We start from the raw sequence: 21,780 nt of genomic DNA on the forward strand, positions 1-21,780 counted from the left end.
ATATTAATAATCGTAGGTACTATATTCATATCATCGTAATTAATTGGTATTACGTTTGACAAATATCATTCATACTTTATACATTTCTTCGAAACTGATTATTTCTTGATTCCATCTTGATAAAACCCTTGATTAACAGAAATATTTTAAATCACGAGTCTGAAAAATACCGGCGAGCAACGAATTATTGTTGTAAATTGTAAAACTACTGACTGGAAAATATTGGAAATGAAAGGACATAAAAAACGTACGTAACTTGGAAATAAATCCATATGACTAGATTCTGAAAACAATTCGTATCTCGTTCGTAATAAAAAAAGGATTCCTAAATTTAAAAAATTCTCTAAAAATGTATCGAACCCAATAAAAACCTAAATAAAATAAAATAAGAGCAGCAAATAAAAGAAGCGTATATTCTCACGCGTAAAATAATATTTTCAGTAACGACACAAGCCTCAATAAATTTCTTTATTAAGAGAAAAATAATTTCCATTACTTACGCGATAAAAGAAGAACTCTTCCATAATTTTCCAACAATATATTTATTTAAAGTAAGAAATCACACCGCTCTCGAAATTGTCAACAACAGCTGCGCAACGAAACACCACAATAACATAGATGAAAACTTAATCCTCGTTACATCCACGATTTACGAAGCGCCAGACCAAAAATTTAATTCAAAGTGCGTTAAACTCGATGAAATTTCCCGATAAATTGCCTCCTCGAATTTTTAATTTTTGTGAATTAACTCGGCCGGAACCGTGCATCACATAATGAGTCGGGCATAACTTCATTAATGAATTCATCCCCATTTTCACGGTAAGTTCACATTTGTCCCTGCCATCTCAACCAACCGACCCTTTATAACCCATGGGAGAAATTCCGGCAAACTGTCACCTTGTAATCAGAATCGTGAACGTGCAGGTTCCTTTAGACGAAATCCCCTTAAATCAAACCATTTCTCTCGACTACTGTTTCCTGCAACCCCTAGCGAGTTTGTTTCGAATGGTAACCATAAAACGGTGGTGAATTAGAACAGCGGTTCAACGAGGAAAAACCGAATTTCGCAGTTTCAAACATCTAAAGAATGTTCCGTTTCTAGCGGGAAATAACGACGAATTATTATAGAAGTGAAAATTAAATTTTACCACACTCGATGATCTGATCTTTGGAAATTCTTGCAAAATATTACAATCATTTGAATGAAAAGTGGTCAAATTTCGCAACGCTTGACTCTTCACTCTGAGAAAATCTGGTAGAACATTGCAAGAATTCGTTTCGAATGGAAGATGTTAGAAAATTAGAAAAGAGGCTCGAACACAGGAAACCGTATTTTGCGATGATTAGCTCTTTGGCCTTATAGAATTCTTGCGGAATATTGAAAGAAGGGGATATATGTTTTGAGAAGGAAGTACGGTGCGACTTTTGTATTGTGGTGAATGCTCTAACACCTGTAAGGGAATGAGTAAAAACTAGAAATATGTAAGCCAAATCCTTTTTCTAGACTATGAAGCCGAAAAATAAATAGATATAAAGTTGCATTTCCCCGTTTATCATCCTTTCCTTCCTTTCTTTTGTCTTCGCTGTATATATAAAGAAAATATATGAAGGGAAAACTAAATTTCATCACATTTGATACTTTATAATTCTTGTGAAATGCCGAAAGAATTTGTAATAAAAAAACAATGATGAATTAGAAAAGAAATTCGCATTTCGCAGTGACTGGTTCTGGTTTTTTGTGATTCTCGTGGAATATTGGAAGAATTTCAGTGACAAAATTTCAACGGCAGCGAATTTCTGTAAAAGAGAGCTTTGAAAAGAAAACTAAATATATCCACATTTGAGTCTTTGATCTTCCGGAATTATTACGGAATATTGAAGATATTCACTCTGAATGGAATACGACGAAGAATTAGAAAAGAGGTTTGAAAGAGGCAAACCTTATTAATAAGCGGTTAAGAATTAAGAGATAAATCTGAAGATTTAGATATTTGTAAAATGTACTACATACAACTTTATCGTTTAAAGTATAACGATATTTTTTTTTACCTTAAACATGTCAAATAGAAAGAATTTGTTGCCATGATAAAAATTTTCTACCAGCATAGAAAAGTAAAAAAGCAGTGAAATAAAAGAGATACTTCAAGTTTCAAGATTTTCAAATGATAATCAAATGATAAAATTGAGTGAAACGCTCAAATACTTTATACGAAGATACGAATTGTCGTTGTTATCTTTTATTAATAGAGTCGGCTGATCCTATCAGTTAAGCTTTTATGATGGTTTGTCAGAGACTGAGCAGTCGCTGAGACAAGTTTTGCATGATAGATAGTTGCGCTTAAGATCAAAGTTTCTTGCCAACGTCTCGAGACACAAGTAGATTATACGTTTCGTCTAATAAGAAAATGATGCATGATGGCAATCTTACTGGCTAATTCCACTTAGATAGTTGCGGTGATAAGTGATTTGTAATTCGTACACGACATAAGGAAACAATAGCAACCTAGCTAAGTTCTGATAAATTCTGATCCTTAATCGTGAGTACTAGCAAAAGTTGTTAATTTAGCCACTTCGCACTTGCATTTCAGACTATTTTCAATCGCCAAGGAAGATTCTGTCATTATAGAAAGGTATTGTTGAATGTAGAAAACAAATGAATAAAAAAGTCTCTTATAGTAAATTATATAAAAATAAATTAATATTTGTTAGTAACAGTTATTTGAAAATTGAAACTTATCATCTATAAATCTTTTCATCTCTATATCAATTCCCTCAAATGATAGCTCAACCAAATTGGTTTAGAAGGTGTCACAAAGGTCAAAGTCGGAAATCAGATCTTATTAGAAAATTGATCTTGGGAAGATTCTAACCACGAAGTAACAGTGCAAGTGTGTAACAACAAACATTTTCTCTAAATATGCTTAGAAAAAGTGGAAAATCTCATTGAAAGTTGAATAACATAAAAAGTTGAATATCCTTCTATCCAAGTAATTATGAACTTGCATAGTATGTGGATTTTTGTAATTTAAAATTTCCTATAAATACATAAAAATCCGCGAACCATTTAATCATTGGTTAAAATGAAATAAATAAAAATAAATTCATAAAAATGAACTCTATTCATAATTTATACGAAGAAATGGAAAATAATAGAAATGCTTTCTCTAAGCTAACGTGAAACATTTCGAAGCAGCCACGAGGCCATTAATTCGGACAGTTTTCCGACAGTTGATGATCCAGAATCTCGACCCAATATTGCAGCAGAGAAGCCGCTCGCCTACCGAGTGGATCCATGTGCAGGCTAATTCGATTACGTATATACTCGGATCGTCTAGAACGGTATTATGGGGCACGACTAGGGCCAGGCGGCAGAATCTCGTTAGGACGCTCATCTCCCTATAGGGAATTGTTATCGTACTACCCATCAGTTGACTATACTGAAATTTTGCGCCGCGAAATGAACGACAAACGCAATTATGTCGACCAGTGAAGAATATCATCGTTACGAATGTTAGAACGTCTCGTTGTTTTAAACACACTACGGAAATATAATGGAAACAAATTATACTCGATTCGTAACTTGATATTTGTTAAGTGTCCATCTCATTAATGAATATACGGTAAACTGTGCTAATTACTTGTGACGACATAATGAGAAGAAAAATCTTACTTTCGAATGATAATCTGGTTTATTCTGGATTATCTGGTGCATTCAGAGTAGCATCCAGAATACAGAAAAATTTATTAATGCAAACTATAAAAACAACAGTCAAGTATTTATATTATATCTTTTTTAGAAATATTCAAAGTTTAGATCAAAATATAAGCAAATATTTAATAAGCAGATTTTTGTAAAATCTCGATTATTAGAATACTAAATAACGAAACGATTGATCAATTTAAATCAAATTATCGAAACGTCGAATGACAATAGATTTTGTATCGTCATTTTATGATTTGATGAATCGTTTTAAATTGCGTTTAAAACCAGTGGTTCGTTTCGTAAATCGTAAAGCATGGAAATCACAGAATCACAAGAATCGCAAGGCAACCGAAGTACAATGTATTACACAGTGGAGTAGATGTTCGCAGTGAAAAGTGTCTGCCGCGGGGCTTTGCTGGCAAATCCAACTTCCTGTTAAATCACCCGTACGGATTAAACCACTTACCGATACAAGTTCCATCGGGGGTGGCCTCGTAGCCTGGCAGGCATGTGATCGACAAGCTGTCCAGTATCGGTTGATCCTTCAACTCCATTGGTTCGGCGCATCGATAAGATCCTGGCGTGTTGATGCAACCGTACCGGCACATTTCCGTTTGCAAATCTGGTTGGGCACACTCGTCCACGTCTAGAAAAAAAAATGAAACATCCTGTTATTTCTTTTTTTATTTTAATCGCTATAATTTTTCATCTTTTCAATAAATAAATCTTCCTAGTATCGATGTTATTTCTGTTATAACTCATCGAGATAATAATGGTGGGTACTTTCATGCTAAAACTTTTATTTATGTACGTATTTCAGTAAAGCTTCTCATAGATGAAGAAGAGGATATTGTATGCGATTACATTGCACTGTTTAACAGCAGATGAGAAAGAAATCTTTTTAAACGCGATAATTCATAAATTGTCGTACTTCTTGTTTACTTTAAATATTATTTTGCATTTTAAGAGAATTGCAGTAAGAAATAATAGAACGATAACAATCTTTATACCAAAAATTCATGGATATCCTTTTGTCACGTGACTCGATCTATGCTTAGATAAAACTAGATAAAAAATTTGATTTATTAAATAATAAATTGAAAACATGTAGCTGGCAATGTTCTACAAGCCTTTTCATTTAGATATATTCATTGAATATCAAATTTAAATTAAATATAAAAATTGATTGATATTGTATTCGTTCGAGTAAATGGTCAGAAGGAAAAGAAGCACTTTGAAAACAAGCTACTAAATGACAGGCAACTTTTATTTGTAGCTCATACACTTCTAACAATAGCATATTCATAATAGACGGAGACCTTTATACATTAGCCAGAAAGACGATTAAAATCCCAAAGGGAAAGAATGTCGTTCATAAACCTGTCATACATGCATATTACACACGTTCTCGATTTCTCTGACGAGAATAATTAAGAAGTCTCTTGACTTTCCCAATTGTACGAATCGCTCATTTACTCGAATCGCTCGTTTACTCGCTCGAAACATATGATTATTCCATATTTTTCACAATTCTTTCTTATAGTATATTATTAAAATCTGTTTTTGTCATTCGAATGTTCCAGGAGGAAACAATGGACAGGGCCAGGAAAGATGGCGAACGATCAGGAAATTCTATTACCTTGACAGGTCTTCCAATCGTCCTCTAGGATGAAACCATCAGGGCAGAGACAAAATACTCGTCCCATCGTGGAGAGACAGGTGTGGGAGCATCCGGCGTTGTTGACGCTACAGGGACCTGCGTCCTGACACGTGTGGTTGTCGGCTGACAGAATAGTATCCTGTAGACCATCGCAGGAACATTCATAGCCGCCTATGGTGTTCCGACACGTATCCTGACACGGCCCGTGTCCGTTGTTCAACAGACACTCGTTAATGTCTGCATAATGAAAGCGGCCGAGTAATTTTATTTTACATATCCCATTTCATATTTTTCTCTTACATATAGCGGATCGAGTTTGAATTGAATTGACGCGGATATTGAAGGAGTATATGACATTCTTGTTTTGGTTAATTACGTTCGAGAAAATGAAAAGTGGTGTAAATACATTTTTTATTTGTGACAATTTGTACTTGGTTCATTAATTTTGAAATTTCCATCATGTAAACGCCTTCATCCAATTTCTTTTGCATATTACTTTACGTTATCTCTTCTAATAAATTCTATCAAACTATCAGAAAATTGTAATACAATATTCATGACAATATTATTTACACCAGTTTCTGCCTAGTACTTTCAATTACATAAATTCTTAAAACATAAATTTTAAGAACATATTGACATAAAAAAACGTTCGAAATGAATTACCCAATGCAAAGGATACTAAAATAAAAGCAAATTAAACAATTTAAATTAAGCAAAACATTAAAAAAGAAGCGAATCGATAACGTTTCTAAGCAAATAGGAAACACACGATCGAAATTCCAACTATAGTCATGGATGAAACGGCATAGGCTTTTTCGCGATGTTTACACTTGTTGCTTTTTCAAAGAGAAGGGCAGAGAGAGAGAGAGAGAGAGAGAGGGAGACAGAACGATATTTTTGTTTCACGGAGGATGTATATCCAGGTGCAAATAACTCACCCTTGCATGTGAACCTGTCTCCGTCTAGTTTCATCCCTTTCGGACACTCACAACGAAAGGATCCCGGCGTGTTCACGCATTTATGTTCACAACCTCCTTTGTTATCCTTGCATTCGTTCACATCTGAATTTTAATGAGTACGTGTAATTTCTGAAATTTAGCTAACTTGCGTGATGGTCTGCGTTTCCGATCTCATTTTATAGCGCGGTTACTCCATCATATGTATAATAATACTTTAATACGTATACATCGTGTTTCTTAAATATTTTTTCACAGAGAATTATATACGAGTAAATAGTTTTAATGTAATAGCCCTGTATTTAATATTATACGATATTTTTAAAAAATTACGAATATGGCATTTCTTGACTTTTTACTTGATTACTTTCAAAAATATAACCGTTTCAATAGTAAGAGAAATCTGTTTTTTAAATAAATAACTCTTATTTCTTATTTATTATTTCGTTAAAATTTTCTCGAACACTTGATACAATCCACATGATGTGGAATGATACGAACGAGATTCGAAAAGACAAAATAAAATCCTCGAATGGGGAAAAACATTTCCGAAGAATATGCAAATACGCTGAATTTCGTTGATAGAAATTTAGTTACTTCAACGTTTTATTCTATTCGTATTCCTTGTTGCTCCAATTTATTCGAGTCAGTGATTCTTTTATTTTGTACGTATATACGTGTATACCTCGTTGAATTGAGTGGAACTTTGTTTTACTAGACTCGGTTAAGCTGGACTTTTAACTAATTCGGATTATCTGTCTTTACGATTCGCCTAGATTAACGACATTTCCCCGTTCACTACAAGCTAATTTTTCCAAGAGTCCGTTAATTCGAATTTATGCCTGATTTAAACTACTTTCTCATTCAACTTAAATCAACGAACTTTCATTCAATTTGTGTTTTCCTACGCTTTTAATACAATTTTCACCCAAGAATTCTATAATCCCATTTACATTTAATTATCGCGAATATATAATGATAATTTTTATTTAAAGAAATTTCCCGAGAGAAATATTTTAATTTAAAAAATTTGTTCTTGATTCCTTGTTTCTTTTCACATTTTAAACTGAACCAACGTGATTAATATCGAAAAACAGCTTGTGAATCCATTTTTGAAATTAAAATCTATCTTGCAATAAACGCGAGAAACATTAAGAAAGAAATAAAAATAATGCGGCATTGTCGATATCCAGCGTCCCTTTCATTTCAGGATATACAAACGAACTTTGAAATAAAAATTTATAATCGCCCTTCAGTTTTATGAGAAACGGACACTAATACATTCCACGGGCAAACAAGGAAGGATTTCTGAAACGAAATCGTTGATGTTTTAATACAGACAGGAAGAACTTGTCTCCTACAGAACGCGGAAGCCGTCAATATTTCAACGAGTATCCTGTCGATATTTCATCTCGAGACATTTCTTTTTCACCGCTTCGACAGCTCGTCTTCCGAGGAAAAACGGTATCGTTTCTACGTTTTAGTATTCATACCGCTTAAGAAAAAAAAGAGAAAGAAAAAGGAGAGGGATAAAAACGTAGGAGAAATCTTCGAACCGGTGGACTATCAAAATATTATTAGATCGCAAAATGTTATGATTATTTTACAGCATGTCGACATCGAGAACGTTTTGCGCTTCTCACGAGTAATGATCTTATAAAATCTTGTTCTGGAAATGTTAATCAATAAAATCATCTGATCGATAAACTAAAATTATAGTAAAATATAAAATATGTAAATTAGAATGAACTAACATAAATTTAAAAAATTAAAAAATGATTGCTTCTATATAAAAGATTAAAGAATATTTTAACACTTAATTGTCCATGTTCGTGCATACAATATACTCCGATTTTTTAGCTTTTTACATTTTAACCGCTAACAAATAGAATGGGAGATTAACGTTTCGAAACAATTTGTTACGCAACGCTGAATACAAAGATGAACGTGATATAGTCTCTGATTTATGTGGTTAAGCGTTCCATATATGCTTGATAATGTGTAATAAACGCGATTCAAGCTATAGAAACACATAATTTTTATCAAGCATTATAATTCTATTACCTTATACTTGAAACGTTAAATACTCCAAATATGTAATATTGAAAATTGAACATTTTAAATGTTAAATTAAAGTAGCCGTTTTTGTTCATCGACCAAATATGCTAATAACCTATACAAGCGGTTGATGCGACACTAAATAATAAAAAAATAACATTTTGATAGAATAACAGATAAAACATACAAACATGGTCAGTTAAGTATTGATTAAGTCTAGATTGTGAATATTTATGGATTTATGATTAGTCTGCATTTGGAAAATAAAGCATTCTTTTATATTCAAGTTTCAATTTCTTATCTGTGTCTGCAAAAATATGAACTATACAATATACATAAATATCCACAGCTTGGTTATATCGTATGCAAATAATAAGAGGCAAACGATTGATAAAGCAAAGATACTCAAGCATAACTCACCGATACATTTATCATCTTCCAACCGGAATCCCTTGTAACAGGAACATACTGGCCTGCCATCGACTTCTTTGCAAACATGGTCGCAAGAAGCGTCGATACACACACCTTCAAAATTCGCTTTGATCTTGCACTTTGGAAGTTGCCCTATCCATTGACGATTTCTGCAAAGTAGTCTGGTTATTGTGCTCACCATGTAGTACCCTGGAGCACACTCGTAATCTGCCTCCAAATACTCGTGGCCTGGTATCGACGATCTTGGAAAAATAGCAATCATATACTTTTAAAAATTTGCAAAATGATATAATAAACTTTATGTAATATGCATGGCATAATAATTCATTATCTACATTGCACGATTAGAATTATTTATCATCATCTACTACTTCATCTTTGATTTACCTACGTAAATTGGTTTTCCTTGATTTCTCCAAAAACTAGCGGAAAAGACACTTTGGAAGTTCGTAGCCGAGAAAGTGAAGTACAAGGGAGCTTTTGTAATAAACTTTTGTTTGCATTGGTTGCCCGCGGAAATTAATTCCCTGATTGGTTACTGCCCCGACTTCAAAAGTTTACGCTGCTGGTAGATATACAATAGCTGATCGATAGTTTCCAACATGATGATGTAGACTCTCGCGAAAGAGTTTATGATCCGTTATAAACCCGTAAGTCTATCAAATTCAGTAACATAATTGAAATATAGCTTCCTCGTATAACACATAATAGGTTTAAAAATCTTTGAAAAATATTATTACAAGAACCACTCCCAGACTCGTAACTTTTTTATTACTGTATTTTACCATTCAAATAATTAATTTATGATGAATAAAATAAACGAAACTGTGAAGGAAATTTCATATACGAGACAATATATATCGCAACAATTTCTAATAACTTATGAAACATAAATATAGAAATAAAATATGTAGAGTATAGAAATATGAAATACATAAATTTGAATAAGATACATATATATATTAAATAATATATAAACATAAAAATAAAATAACAATAAAAATATTTAACGTAACAGAATATTGAATATAAAAATTACATAATGAAAGAGGACAAGGTACATTCAAATCCTCATAATCACTCATTGCTTCTTATAATAGAATCGTCATTATTTTTCCAATGTTGTTCCTAATACGTTTCCAAACTTTTGGCCATCCTTGTTCTTCTGATTCAACATTTGATTGAATCGAGATTTACTTACCATTACAGTCACTTGCCTTACTTTCACGATCTTTTTATATTTTGCAGCGCTGTCAGGTAATTCCAGCACGTCGAAGCATTGAAAAGTTCGGGACCCCCGATCCGAAACTTTTCTGGTTCTACAATCCCAGCTACGAACTTGTCCCAGTAATTCAGTTTTCTGACGAAAGAGGGGAAGGGAGTGGAAATTTCAAGCAGCAATGGAAGGACGTTTCACGGCGTAGACCAGAGGCGTGTGCTCGATTAAAGAACGGATCAAAGTAAAGGGGCAAAAGAGAGAGCCTTTGAAAGGAACCTTTCGCTACCAACCGGAGAAGGTTCGTTTCAAACGGAACGAACAACAAGAACAGCAATTATAGACTTTTTCATCTGAGTCTCCCAAGGAGAAAAAACGCACACTTCCTTAAAGATTTTGTACAAAATGCTCAAAACGAAACGTTCGTTCCGTATATCTGATAGAAGCCACGCGTTTGTAAATCGCCTTTTCCTTTTTATTATCGAGAAAGTTTGAACACCTCGAAAGATTGAAAATATTTGAAAGTTCATTACGTACCGCTCAAAAGTATATTAGTTTTGATGAAGTGTAGGTAACCTTTAATTATGATATTATGTGTAGATCAAACTTATGATCATTGTAACTACGTATAATGGCATATTATGATTAAATTGATTTTTATGAGTCAACATGCGATAACGATGTTGATATTTATAATAGTCAAACTTTATATTATTATTTTGTTACTTGACAAACTCTGTATCTTTCATCCACATGAAGGTGTGCAAATACTTATATGCGGCAACACGCATGGAAAATGAAACATAAGAAAAATCATTTTCTTGCCACACCAGAGAAAAAGATTCTCTACAATCTACAATCCCAGCAAAAGTTTTAGATTTCTTAAAATTCTTAAAATTGTCAAACGTTCCCGAATAAGGTATAATAAAACTGATTTAATGTGAAATTTAAAGTGATTTTTGACTCCGGATGTTTTAATTAATACTATAATATTGTGCTTATATCAATGAAAATAATTTAAATTTCTCAAAATGGACCAACATTTCAATTTAATTACGCGATCATCATTGTTATATTAGCGTAATAATTATCATTAATTAATCCATAACATCAGTTAACAAACAGACCATTCCAAGGAACATTTGGTTAATCAAACCACATAGAATCTTGTAAACCAATTCAAATTATTAGCTTTTATTTTTAAATCAATGCAATATGTAGCTAATTTTATGCAGATAATGTAACGTATGCATTATGGATATGTTAAGCAAATAATGTTATACCCTCCTATTTAAGTTTCCACTTAAATAAAAATAAACGGAAATGAGTCAACTATACTATTCATCGGAAAAACATTAAATCTAACTCGATTGACTGAAATATATCCAAATTATTGTTTGCCAACACATTAATAAAAACTCTAGATGTATGAAACTCGCATTAATTACTCCCGTTCTGGCTCTACTCTATCATGAGAACATAATACAGCGTTCAACTTCACAAACGCGCGCAAGATCCATCGTCATAAGAGAAATCGCATTGGCTGAAACCAGGTACCTGGCCGGTGTTCGAGATGAGTTGAATTATTCATGCTAAAAGCCACTTACTTTACATATTTGATCAGTGCATGGCGGGCAAGGGGTGCCGGCACGAACGTCCCGTTTATGCATGATAAATCCCCTCTCGTATCTTCCTCGTACGCCACGGTGCTGCTCATCGTTTCCGTGCTCTTCTTTCCGCCCAACCTATCGAACTCAACTCCGTCGATTATGGGTTTCCCATGAAAATGCGATCCGCCAGTTTTCCTATGCTCGATTTCGTCCCGCCTGGGTACCATCGATAACTTCAAGCTCGACGTCATATAAGCGTTGTAATCCTTCAAGGTCCTCGCCAATACCTCGTTCTCCAAATCCAAAATAGGTAAATCCTCTTCCGTCCGTGAATAACCTAACATTTTATCGGCGTCGTACCTCGAGTTGCCAAACTTCGACTCGTTCGTATTTGTAGAACCATCCTCTTTATGTTCTGTATTCTTGTGAGAGGATTTCGGTACGGAACTACCCAGAATACGGTTCTCCAAGCTGGCAGGGTCCTCCATCTGCGTCCGCGAGATCTCTTTTTCAAGCTGCTTCGAGAATTCCCTTTCGACGGTGTCTTCGTACATCTTGTAACGCGATGTGGTGTGCGTGGACCGTTTCGTGGCCTCGGTAGTTAATTGGTCCTGAAGATTGAACGGCGAGGTAACGTCAGAACCGTTCGAGAGATTCTGGTTACCTCTGCCGGTCACGTTCGAGGAGTCGTAGCCGGAAACATTGTCCTCCGCCACGTGACCATCGATCTTGCCGAGCAGTAGCGCAGCGGGCACATCGTTCATTCTTCTTTTGAACTTGGACGTCCTACGCGCCTCGTTTTTCTCTCCGTTCTGCTTGGACCTCTTCCTTCCACGCTTTCGTTCGCGATTTTTTCTCCTCCTCCGACGCTCGACGCGATACCTTCTCGCAGCGGTATCCTTCGATTTTTTCGTTTGACCACCTCGTTTCCCCCTGATCTCGTTCTCGTACACCTCCTGCGTGTTCTCACGCTGTCGATCCACGTCGGAGTTCTTCGAATCTTTGTTTCTACGCCGTTTCTTACGGGATCTGTCGTTAATATCCCCCTTTCGACGGGTGATAGACGTTGAGGCTGCTGAAACCAGGGATTTTATGTGAAAATAGGATGTAAACGCGTGAAATGGAGCTGACAACTTTATTTTTGCTAATATCTGGATAGTTTTCTTACATAAATAGCTATGGATAGATAGCTTGGATTTAGTCATTTTCGTTTAAACTTGTTTTAAATCTTTGATAATTAGATTGTGGATATTCACGCATTTATGAAAAATTTGAAAATATAAAAATGTATACAAAAATATATAAAATGATATATAATATATAAAAAAATATAAAAACAGCCATTCAGAAATTTAGATGAAATAAGTCATGAGTTAAAATCAGATGGTTTGTTCGTGTTCTTAAAAATATGAATTTGTATCAATGCCCACGCTTATTGATAACAAATTTTATGACTATTTTTATGCTATTTTTAATTCTCTTAAAAACGCAGCAATTGTGCACGTATAAACGGATTATTTTTGCAATAGTGTAAGTTTAATCGCTTAAATATGGAAACATTATTACAATATGGAAACAAATTAGGAAATAAATAGTATGCAAAGTAGACTATCTTTGGATTAAATGGCAGCGCATTGAATGTCACTATAAACTGCTATATTATAAAAATTATTTTCCATACATGATAATTTGCAAGACAGCCAACGATGCGTTTGTCATGCACTGGTTAATATGTTTAGTAGTAGTACTCCCTACTTAAAGTAGGCACTATCTTCCCTATGACCACTCAGCCATCACACACTCGTCCATTTTTTCATCCACGGTACTTCACAATTATTTCCTATTTCCATAACAACCTTTTGAGAATAGCTGTTTCTAATTTTCTAAAGATACCATACACTTTTCTCCAATTTTTATTTCTCTATCTACGCTTTCCTTAACATATTCGCTTGAACCAACAGTAATCCTCAAGGAATCGTTACTGACGTCTCGAAATTTAGTCTATATTAGCACTCATTCCATCTGCCCGCCATAAGGTTTAGTATTTTCTGTTAACTTCCTTATTTTTACGATGTATTATTTAAGTCGATTTTATTAACAGTAATGATTAAACAAACGTTGGGACACGCGAGATTTCCATGTGCGTCACTCGTGAGTATGCTCCGTATCTGCGAGTGACCTTTAGTTTGGGGGCAGTCAATTCTCACTTTTCCTATCAATTTTCAACCAATTAGCAGTACTGACCGTTACCCTTATTTCCTCGTCGAGAATTGCAATTGACGGATCCGCTTGTCCCATATTTTAGGCACATCGTCTTTTCCACATGCGTCACCGATACTTCACTTGTCAGCTCTCCGCACAAGACACACAGAAAAACGACACTGATCCGCTTACACTTAGCATTCATCCGCACATTCAGTCTTCAGTCTCAGAAGGTGTTCTTTGCGAAATATATAGCTATGTGTTAATTGTAAAACCCTGTGTCAGATTCTATATAAATATCCCTATCGTCGCAATCGAAGTAGGGAATCGGCTGATTCGTGGTGTCGATACTAATCAAGACGAGAATTAACGATTCTCGTTGACGAGTCGCACTGCAGACGCGCCTCCCCGCGAACACAATCGAGCACACTAATTTATGTATGTTCCAACGTAGACTCTGTCGTTTGCTATGCAGTAAATCGAAACAATTTCTGTTTGCAATCAAATAATATTTAATTTCTCCGATGACGTCTATTAATAGTGATTTGCCTAATCCATTTTTATCAACAATATACATATATGTTACATAATGCATATTGGTTTCTATCCATAGCAATTATTTGTTTATTTAGACGTTCTCATTAAAATACTAATTTGATGTAATTACTCGGATGATAACAATCTATATAAGTAAACAGATAAAACAAATAGGTATATAAAATAAAATTGAAATTCTGATTTATGATATAAAATTAGTCGCAAAAAAGTTTAATTAAAAAAATTTAATATTATATATGTAGAAAAATGTAAAAATTCTAATTATGCAACGTTTCAATTAAAAACTAAATAATAATCATAATAAACATCTATAACCAATCTATATTGTTTGTAATACTTATTGACAAAATTTCACTTCTATTCTATCGTTTAACTCCTCTATAAAAAATTTTAGACAAAATTACAACTGTTAAAATTTTTAAAACAAACCAATCTCTTCTAAAAATGATAAAACTCAACTTATTATTTCGACTGAGATGCTAATAACCTATTTACTACGTAGTAATTCATGGCAACTGTAAATGATTAATTATAAAACATATTTAATTTCTCATCCTGTTTAGATACAATTTCAAGCACATAAATTATTCTAATGCATTGCAATATGTCCAAAGTACCGAAACAATAAATGCTTTAATTCGAATCCATACTGCGTTCATAATAAATTATCAACACAATCCTCTGTAATAATTCTTTGAAACCAATGAAAGCAACCTTCGAAGAGTGGAAACAAATAAAGCTGTAAAGCTTTATTTCCACTTTTCATTTACAGCACGTAAGTTACACGATTATACCTGGGGCTCTTTCGGTCCGATTTAAAAAGTAAACATTTTTACTCACTGACATTCAAACCCTGCCGAAGCGAGGAGTTGGAAGCATCTTCTGGTGGAACGAGGACCTTGTCCCTATTTCCGTCAGCCCGAGGCGCTGTTTCCGCTTCCGTCTCCGGCACCTCTGCCGCGTTTCGAGACGAGAGAGAGCTCCTGTCTTCATCGAGCGCCTTTTTACCCTCGAGAGACGCATCCCAGCTAATGGACAACATAGCCAACCGTTATTTCTCTCTTTCCTTCTCGACAAAATAAAATGGAACTATACCTGGCAATATAAGCCCCTTCTCCCTTTGGCATGTATAATGTTCTGTATCTTTTTAAGTTTTAACATCTTTTAATGCTTCTATTGTAAACAGGTGGAATTTTGTAGAAGGAGTGGAAAGTATCTGAATTAAAGAATTAAAGAAGTAATAGATACACATCTGTCTTCCTGTGAAATTGTTCGAAAATTCTGAATTTCACGATTCGACACCTTTGAGAAGATAGTGAATGTGTTAAACGAATCTGATCCTATTAAATATACAAAAATCTCCGTTTCAATAACGTTCCAACAACGAGGACCAGGCGGTCTGATTGCATGCATAATTTCATAGGAAGCCGCGAAGCGTGCTCAAAGAGTCTCAGCCATCCCAACTATCGTAATAACGACAAACGAGGGAAACTGTAACCATGGTCGTTAAACATTCCAGCACTTGTAAATGAAAATACCGCGAAAAGCTGGGATTCCTTTAGAAACGAAGACGCGTGCACCGCCTCACGAGAACCTCGAGCACGATTCCATCCTCCCGGGACCCTTTAGCTTCGGTAATTATAAGTCGTGCTAGTGTGTAATTGAGACAGGCGTTAGGTGGTGTGCGCGCTTTAACCGGGTTTCCATGACTGCGGTTCGACTGTGTTACGTATCAATTAGAAAGTTCGAGTGTGTAATACCACCGTAATACGACCGCCCTTATTTCGTGCGCCACCGTAATTATCGGTTCTCCAGAGTCCAACCGTTTGATCCTCGATGCCCACTCAGTGCACCGGAACTTGCGACTCTGCTCCAACGACGATTTCCGCGACCATTCCATCGACTTTATTGAATTCGCCAAGAGGACTTGTTGCCCAGAAACAAGAAACGTGAGACACGTTCTTTCACTTTTCCTGCTCCTTTATTTTTTCTCTTCTTTTCCTCTCTTTCCTTCGTCTTACTCCTTTTTAGGTGCAGCAACTTATCAGTATCGACATTTGTAAGTTAGTTTTGCAGTTTGTGAAAAAGAGATAAATCGATTTCTGAGGAGTATAGGCAGAGTACAGAATTGTTATACATATGTATTGTTATTACTATATGTATGTACATGGTTGACGTCTGTATTCATTAATATTTAATCATATGACAAACTCCTGATGATATTAATATATAATCGAATCCTATGACTTTTATTAAACTACCAAAAAATAATTATAGTATAAAACGGATTCTACGTAGAATGTACAGAACTTTGAATGTAAGTCCATCCAGATAATTAGTAATTTTATAAATAGAAAAAAGAAATGTTTGGGAAAGAGCAAGAGGATAGAAAGCGAAGAATCAAAAATGAATTCAATTCAAAAAGACACATTAGTGTCAGCACGTTAATATGACATTTAGAGACAAATAGCCTGCTACTACCGTACTTTTGAAAGATTTGCCAAAGATGCCAAAGATCTATATCACGCGCGACCTTAAGAATACATCTGGAAAGAATGTCTAGATTCGTAATTATATACGAACAACCGTAGGAAGTTACGAGGTCGATTTTTGAAATGGTAATCGACCCGTCAGAGTATTGTCAGAGATTAATTTCATTATTCCAAAGTAAAAAGGGTCTGGTTACAAAATAGAAAGGACGACAATCTACCCTTTTGACAAGAAATCCTACATTTTTAGCAAACAACCACTGAAATATTTATAAGTCTGAAAATATACCTACCAAAAATATACTTGACATTGAATATAAAATTTAAATTATCTTGACAAATTTTGGTTATAATAAGGTTAATAGAGCTATAAAATAAAAAGGAATATATATTCTTAAAATATGTTATTTTAAGACCAATTGGAAAGTGGGTTCACTTAAAACAATTGACACTGCTCCACAAACATAACGATCGACCTTGATAATTAACGAGCCAATTCGCTCATTAACTCTGATGTCACATGCACGCGTTACACATTCCAGAGGGAGATGGGGCAATTGCTTTCAAACGGTAATGAATCATTTTACATAAATCACTGAAAATTCTTATGCCGAAAAAACTTTTTTAAAAAAATATTCTTGTCATTGTTCAGCGATGTACAACCTCCGTGATTTATTTACATAAATTACTGCGAACTTTTACCGAGAAAAAACTTCCTAGAAAAATATTTTTTAGTAATTTTACAGCAAAAAATGATGCTTTAAAAAATGATAATCTTAAAAAAAACATGGTCCTAAAAGTGTTCAAACTATCGCTCGTCAATTTACAAGCCCGATTGATGTCTGTTTCTATTTCCTCGAACACAAAGCTTTCGATAACCGACAACGTTCGATCGAAGGCATCAAATATGCATAAAGTACTTACACATACGACTGATCCGCATCGTCAGCCTGCAGTTCGTCGCGCAGATCGCCTATTTTCCTCGCATCATCCCTGCTATCCGCCTGTTCCCGTGGACCTGCGTTCTGGCAGCGTCCTGAAAACACAAAAATCGCATTGCATTCATTTCACGTCGAATATGAAACATTGTAATAAATCTAAAAACGACAGAAAAGCGCTACTGCAGAAAAAGAGAAACAGCAAAAAGTGTAGAGAGAAAAAGAGAAAAGCACGCGCGCGCGCGATACTGCTGCGTCCGTACTGAACGCGGAACAGAGGCGCGAGAGTTTCCATTTCCGGCTGACGGGAAGTTTCACCTGGCTGAGGAGGAAAGTTTCCAGGCCTCAGAACCTTTCTTTGGTTCTGCTCGCACTCCGCCCGAAAGTCAATAGGACCCTCACTACTTTGAAATGCCAGGAAGAGTACTTGCATACGCCCCTCGCCGTACTACCGTTTGGAAAGTCAGCTTTTCAGCACGATATTGAACTTTTTATCGCATCGAAAGGTTAAAGCGAGAGCCAGGCAGGAAACAAAGCGGCGGTTTGCAATAGTTGTTCTGCGTACAGATAGTCGTAGAAACCATTGATCGAGATGCGCATTTCACCGACTACCGTTGGAATTTGCTTACGAACCTTCTCCTCTTTCGAAGGTTACGAGCATAGCTTGCTGATACGCGATAGCTTTAAACAATGCTGGCATGAGTAATGTGGAAATCGGAAAACAATTTTGGACATAGTGAACTCCGTAAAAATGACGTAGCATCATCGACGATTTTAACGGTACAGCTACTAAATCAGTCAAAATATCGGGTTTCAGTATTCTTGTTTTCGTAATTATTAGAACATAAGTACTTTTAATAAAATTAACGTTGAATTTTATCTTTACTTGTCTTTATCATTTCACTTTAATTATAATCATCTACTATCCCTGGTCATTGATTTAGGACCACTCAAAATTTTCGCCGTTTTTCCTTTTTCACCTTTTGTGAACATAAAAAGATATAAACCAAGAAACATAATAAAAATCTTGAATAATACCAAGAATAACTCTCATTCGAACTAAACGTAAAGGAATAATTCAAACCTTAATGAAACATTAGAAAATGTACAGACACAAGAATTAATTATTCGAAATGTCAATTAACAATTATCATAACTACAATCACATCAACATTACAGTTAACATTAAATTGTGTCTATGAAACCACAAATACCTAACCTGGCAAATTCTACAAATACATAACGCGATACGGAATAATACCAAAAATAGAAGGTTACACTAACTAAGGACCATCAGTCGGGAGAACACGCAAGGGAAGAGTCATGAGATCAGTTCCAACAAAACCACGGACGCATGGGACTACGCTCGACATGACCCTGGACTCATTCGACCAAGACCAACATGATCCTGAACCTCAAACCCTCAACAGGACCTTATAAAATGAGTCAAGGTGCTACTGGTCGGGGATCATGTCGAGCTTGGTCCTATGGATGCATGGTCATGTTAAACTTCAAGTGGAGCGCTCAAAACTGATATGTGAATTTACCATCTCTATATTGGATGATGTTTAGCGGTGGAAATTGATTGATACCTTTATTAGCCTGTTCGCAATCACAGACGAGATTAACAATGAACATGATATACAATGATTACAAAAATTTGTATGTGCATACCACTATATTTATTATGGCATTTATTATATTTACATACGAATTAATTAGATCCAAGTATAATTTATCTTATAATTCAAAGGTTGAGAAATTGAAAAATCTAAAGATAAAGAGTTTGTCCAGTAACAAAATAATTCTATAATGTCTGACAATTAGAAATGCCAGTTTTGTTGTTACATAAATATCATTGTAATCAGGTTATAATATATGTACTATTATGTATAACTATTTATTATTTGCAGTTTGTTTTATCAATAATTTTATAAATAAAGATATTCATTTTTTTATCAAAATTAGGTAAATATCCAGATACTTTTAAATGATACTGTGCATGCTATTGTGCTCCTCTTCCTATCTCTTAATAACTAAGTTTGCCATTGAATTCACAACGTGGTTTCACTCAACGAAAGACACAGATGTACTTTTATCTTTTATAATGACAGCATTAACGTTGACGGTTATATAATTTGAAACCCATTAAATTGGCACAATTCTGGTGTCCTTTTGTGTTCCTCCCTCGGTTTCAGGACTTGCTCTGTTATACCGTTATCTTTTTCTGTCTGGCTTCCTAAAAATGTATTTTGTTTCTGAATTGTTTTAAATTGAATGAAAAATATGAACGCTTTCGAAAGCTTTGATAACATATTGTTGATATTATATAGTTGCGCCATACAATTGAAATAAATCGCAAAATACTAAATTTATTAGATGCAATAGAGAAAAACATTTCTTCATTTTTGTGTATGTACGAAATATGTATCTATAACTCTTTCTCTCTTTTTGTTGTATTAAATTGCATGCTTTGATATTATCATATTTTATGTACTACGTACAACTCCATTAAATCATTTAAAATATGGATATTTCACGAAATATTTTCAACTTGCTGCTAATTTTTCAAAAAATATTTATAGAATATCTACAAAATATCTGTAACAATTTATTATATTATTTAATTTTTCTGTGTCCCACATTTCTTTCTTCTTTTATTGACAACAGGAAGAGACTAATGATATATCTCAAATGTATGTGTTGGTATTACTTGAACTTCCTTTTTATTAAATACATCGCACAAATCAGCTAACAGAACTGAGTGCATTTGGTATTTTAAATGATATTAAAACCGTAATAAAATATTGTATTAAATGGAGGAGTAAAAATTCAATTTTTTCATCGTCTACTTAATCTGGCACCTCAAAAACAAAAACCTAACGTGCCCATAGTATGATTTGATAGCACTCCTACGTCTTTGAACTAGTAAATACGTAACGGAGAACGTCTGATAAAGTTATGAATTATGATGCATTGGCCTTCGAAGCTCGTCGAGGTCGTTCAACATGGGATAGGTCAGTTGCTAGCTCTAACTCATTCTAACGGGGGCCGCGTACCATTTCCGCCGCCAATTCTACGTGAAGCGGAAATATAATGGCGTTGGTCTGATTCGGAACCTGAGGAGCACAGCTCCGTGCGCGGCAAACGTTACGAAACTGCTCAAAAGTAGATAAATCGAAGAAGCTGGTGAGAAATTTGCTACTGATACATTATAGGGATGCTATTAGGAAAAATGAAGAGCAATGAAAGCACAAATGATACATTCAGAACGTTTTAATGGACTCCGATTTCTCTGAAGATTTTGAATACAGACATCAATGAGAATTATTTAATCCGACGTTACATTACGCTGATTTAGTTTTTAATTATATTGAATTATTGAGATTAAATAAAAAATTTTATTCCGTAAATTAATAATTTTTTAAAGTTACGGTAATCTTGATAGTCCGAATTAATAATTATACACTCTGTGCAATGGACCCCTATGCAGTTAGGACAAATTTTTAAGTACAAACATAAACAGAATGCACATAATATGCACAAATATATAAATATCCAAAGTGTAGTATTTATTGGTTATGGATAAAAAATATAAATATCCATAAACATTCCCAATATATTGAGGCAAATCTTCAAAAAAAGTTGAGGACACAAATACATATATATGTTAAGAAAAATTGTTTCTTCGAGTTCTTCGAAGTTGTTCTGCGAAAACACACATGTACAACGTTTCTAACGAAAGGACATCAAAAGAAATTATGTATGTATGTTACCACGGCGAAGACATTGTGAAAGAAATAAAATGTGTCACGCCCCGTGGTACATCGAGAAATTCGTCTGAGATCATCGGTTTATATAAAACTCCATTGACAAAGCGGCGTTTATACACAAGTATCAGGTCAACGCGCGACGACCGCAATTTTAAGTTTCACACCCGAGCTCAGACGCTGTA

The 21,780-nt window shown here is 34.6% G+C and overlaps 1 protein-coding gene across 4 annotated transcripts in view; it reads right to left on the bottom strand.

The window, feature by feature from the left end:
• LOC100647880 overlaps positions 1-21,780 on the bottom strand; it is a 74,658-nt gene that overhangs the window by 31,774 nt on the left and 21,104 nt on the right. For 2 of the 4 annotated variants that reach the window (XM_012318497.3, XM_048406913.1), the window contains 7 exons: positions 17,812-17,923; positions 15,239-15,426; positions 11,636-12,713; positions 8,801-9,054; positions 6,305-6,427; positions 5,343-5,600; positions 4,170-4,349 (listed from right to left, as the gene is read on the bottom strand). In XM_012318497.3, coding sequence (XP_012173887.1) covers positions 4,170-4,349; positions 5,343-5,600; positions 6,305-6,427; positions 8,801-9,054; positions 11,636-12,713; positions 15,239-15,426; positions 17,812-17,923 — 2,193 coding nt within the window. The remainder of the gene's footprint in view (positions 1-4,169; positions 4,350-5,342; positions 5,601-6,304; positions 6,428-8,800; positions 9,055-11,635; positions 12,714-15,238; positions 15,427-17,811; positions 17,924-21,780) is intronic. The other 2 variants (XM_048406914.1, XM_048406915.1) reach the window with 2 other exon arrangements.

The sequence above is a fragment of the Bombus terrestris genome, chromosome 6 (assembly GCF_910591885.1).
Source record: "Bombus terrestris chromosome 6, iyBomTerr1.2, whole genome shotgun sequence".
Lineage (NCBI taxonomy): Eukaryota > Metazoa > Arthropoda > Insecta > Hymenoptera > Apidae > Bombus > Bombus terrestris.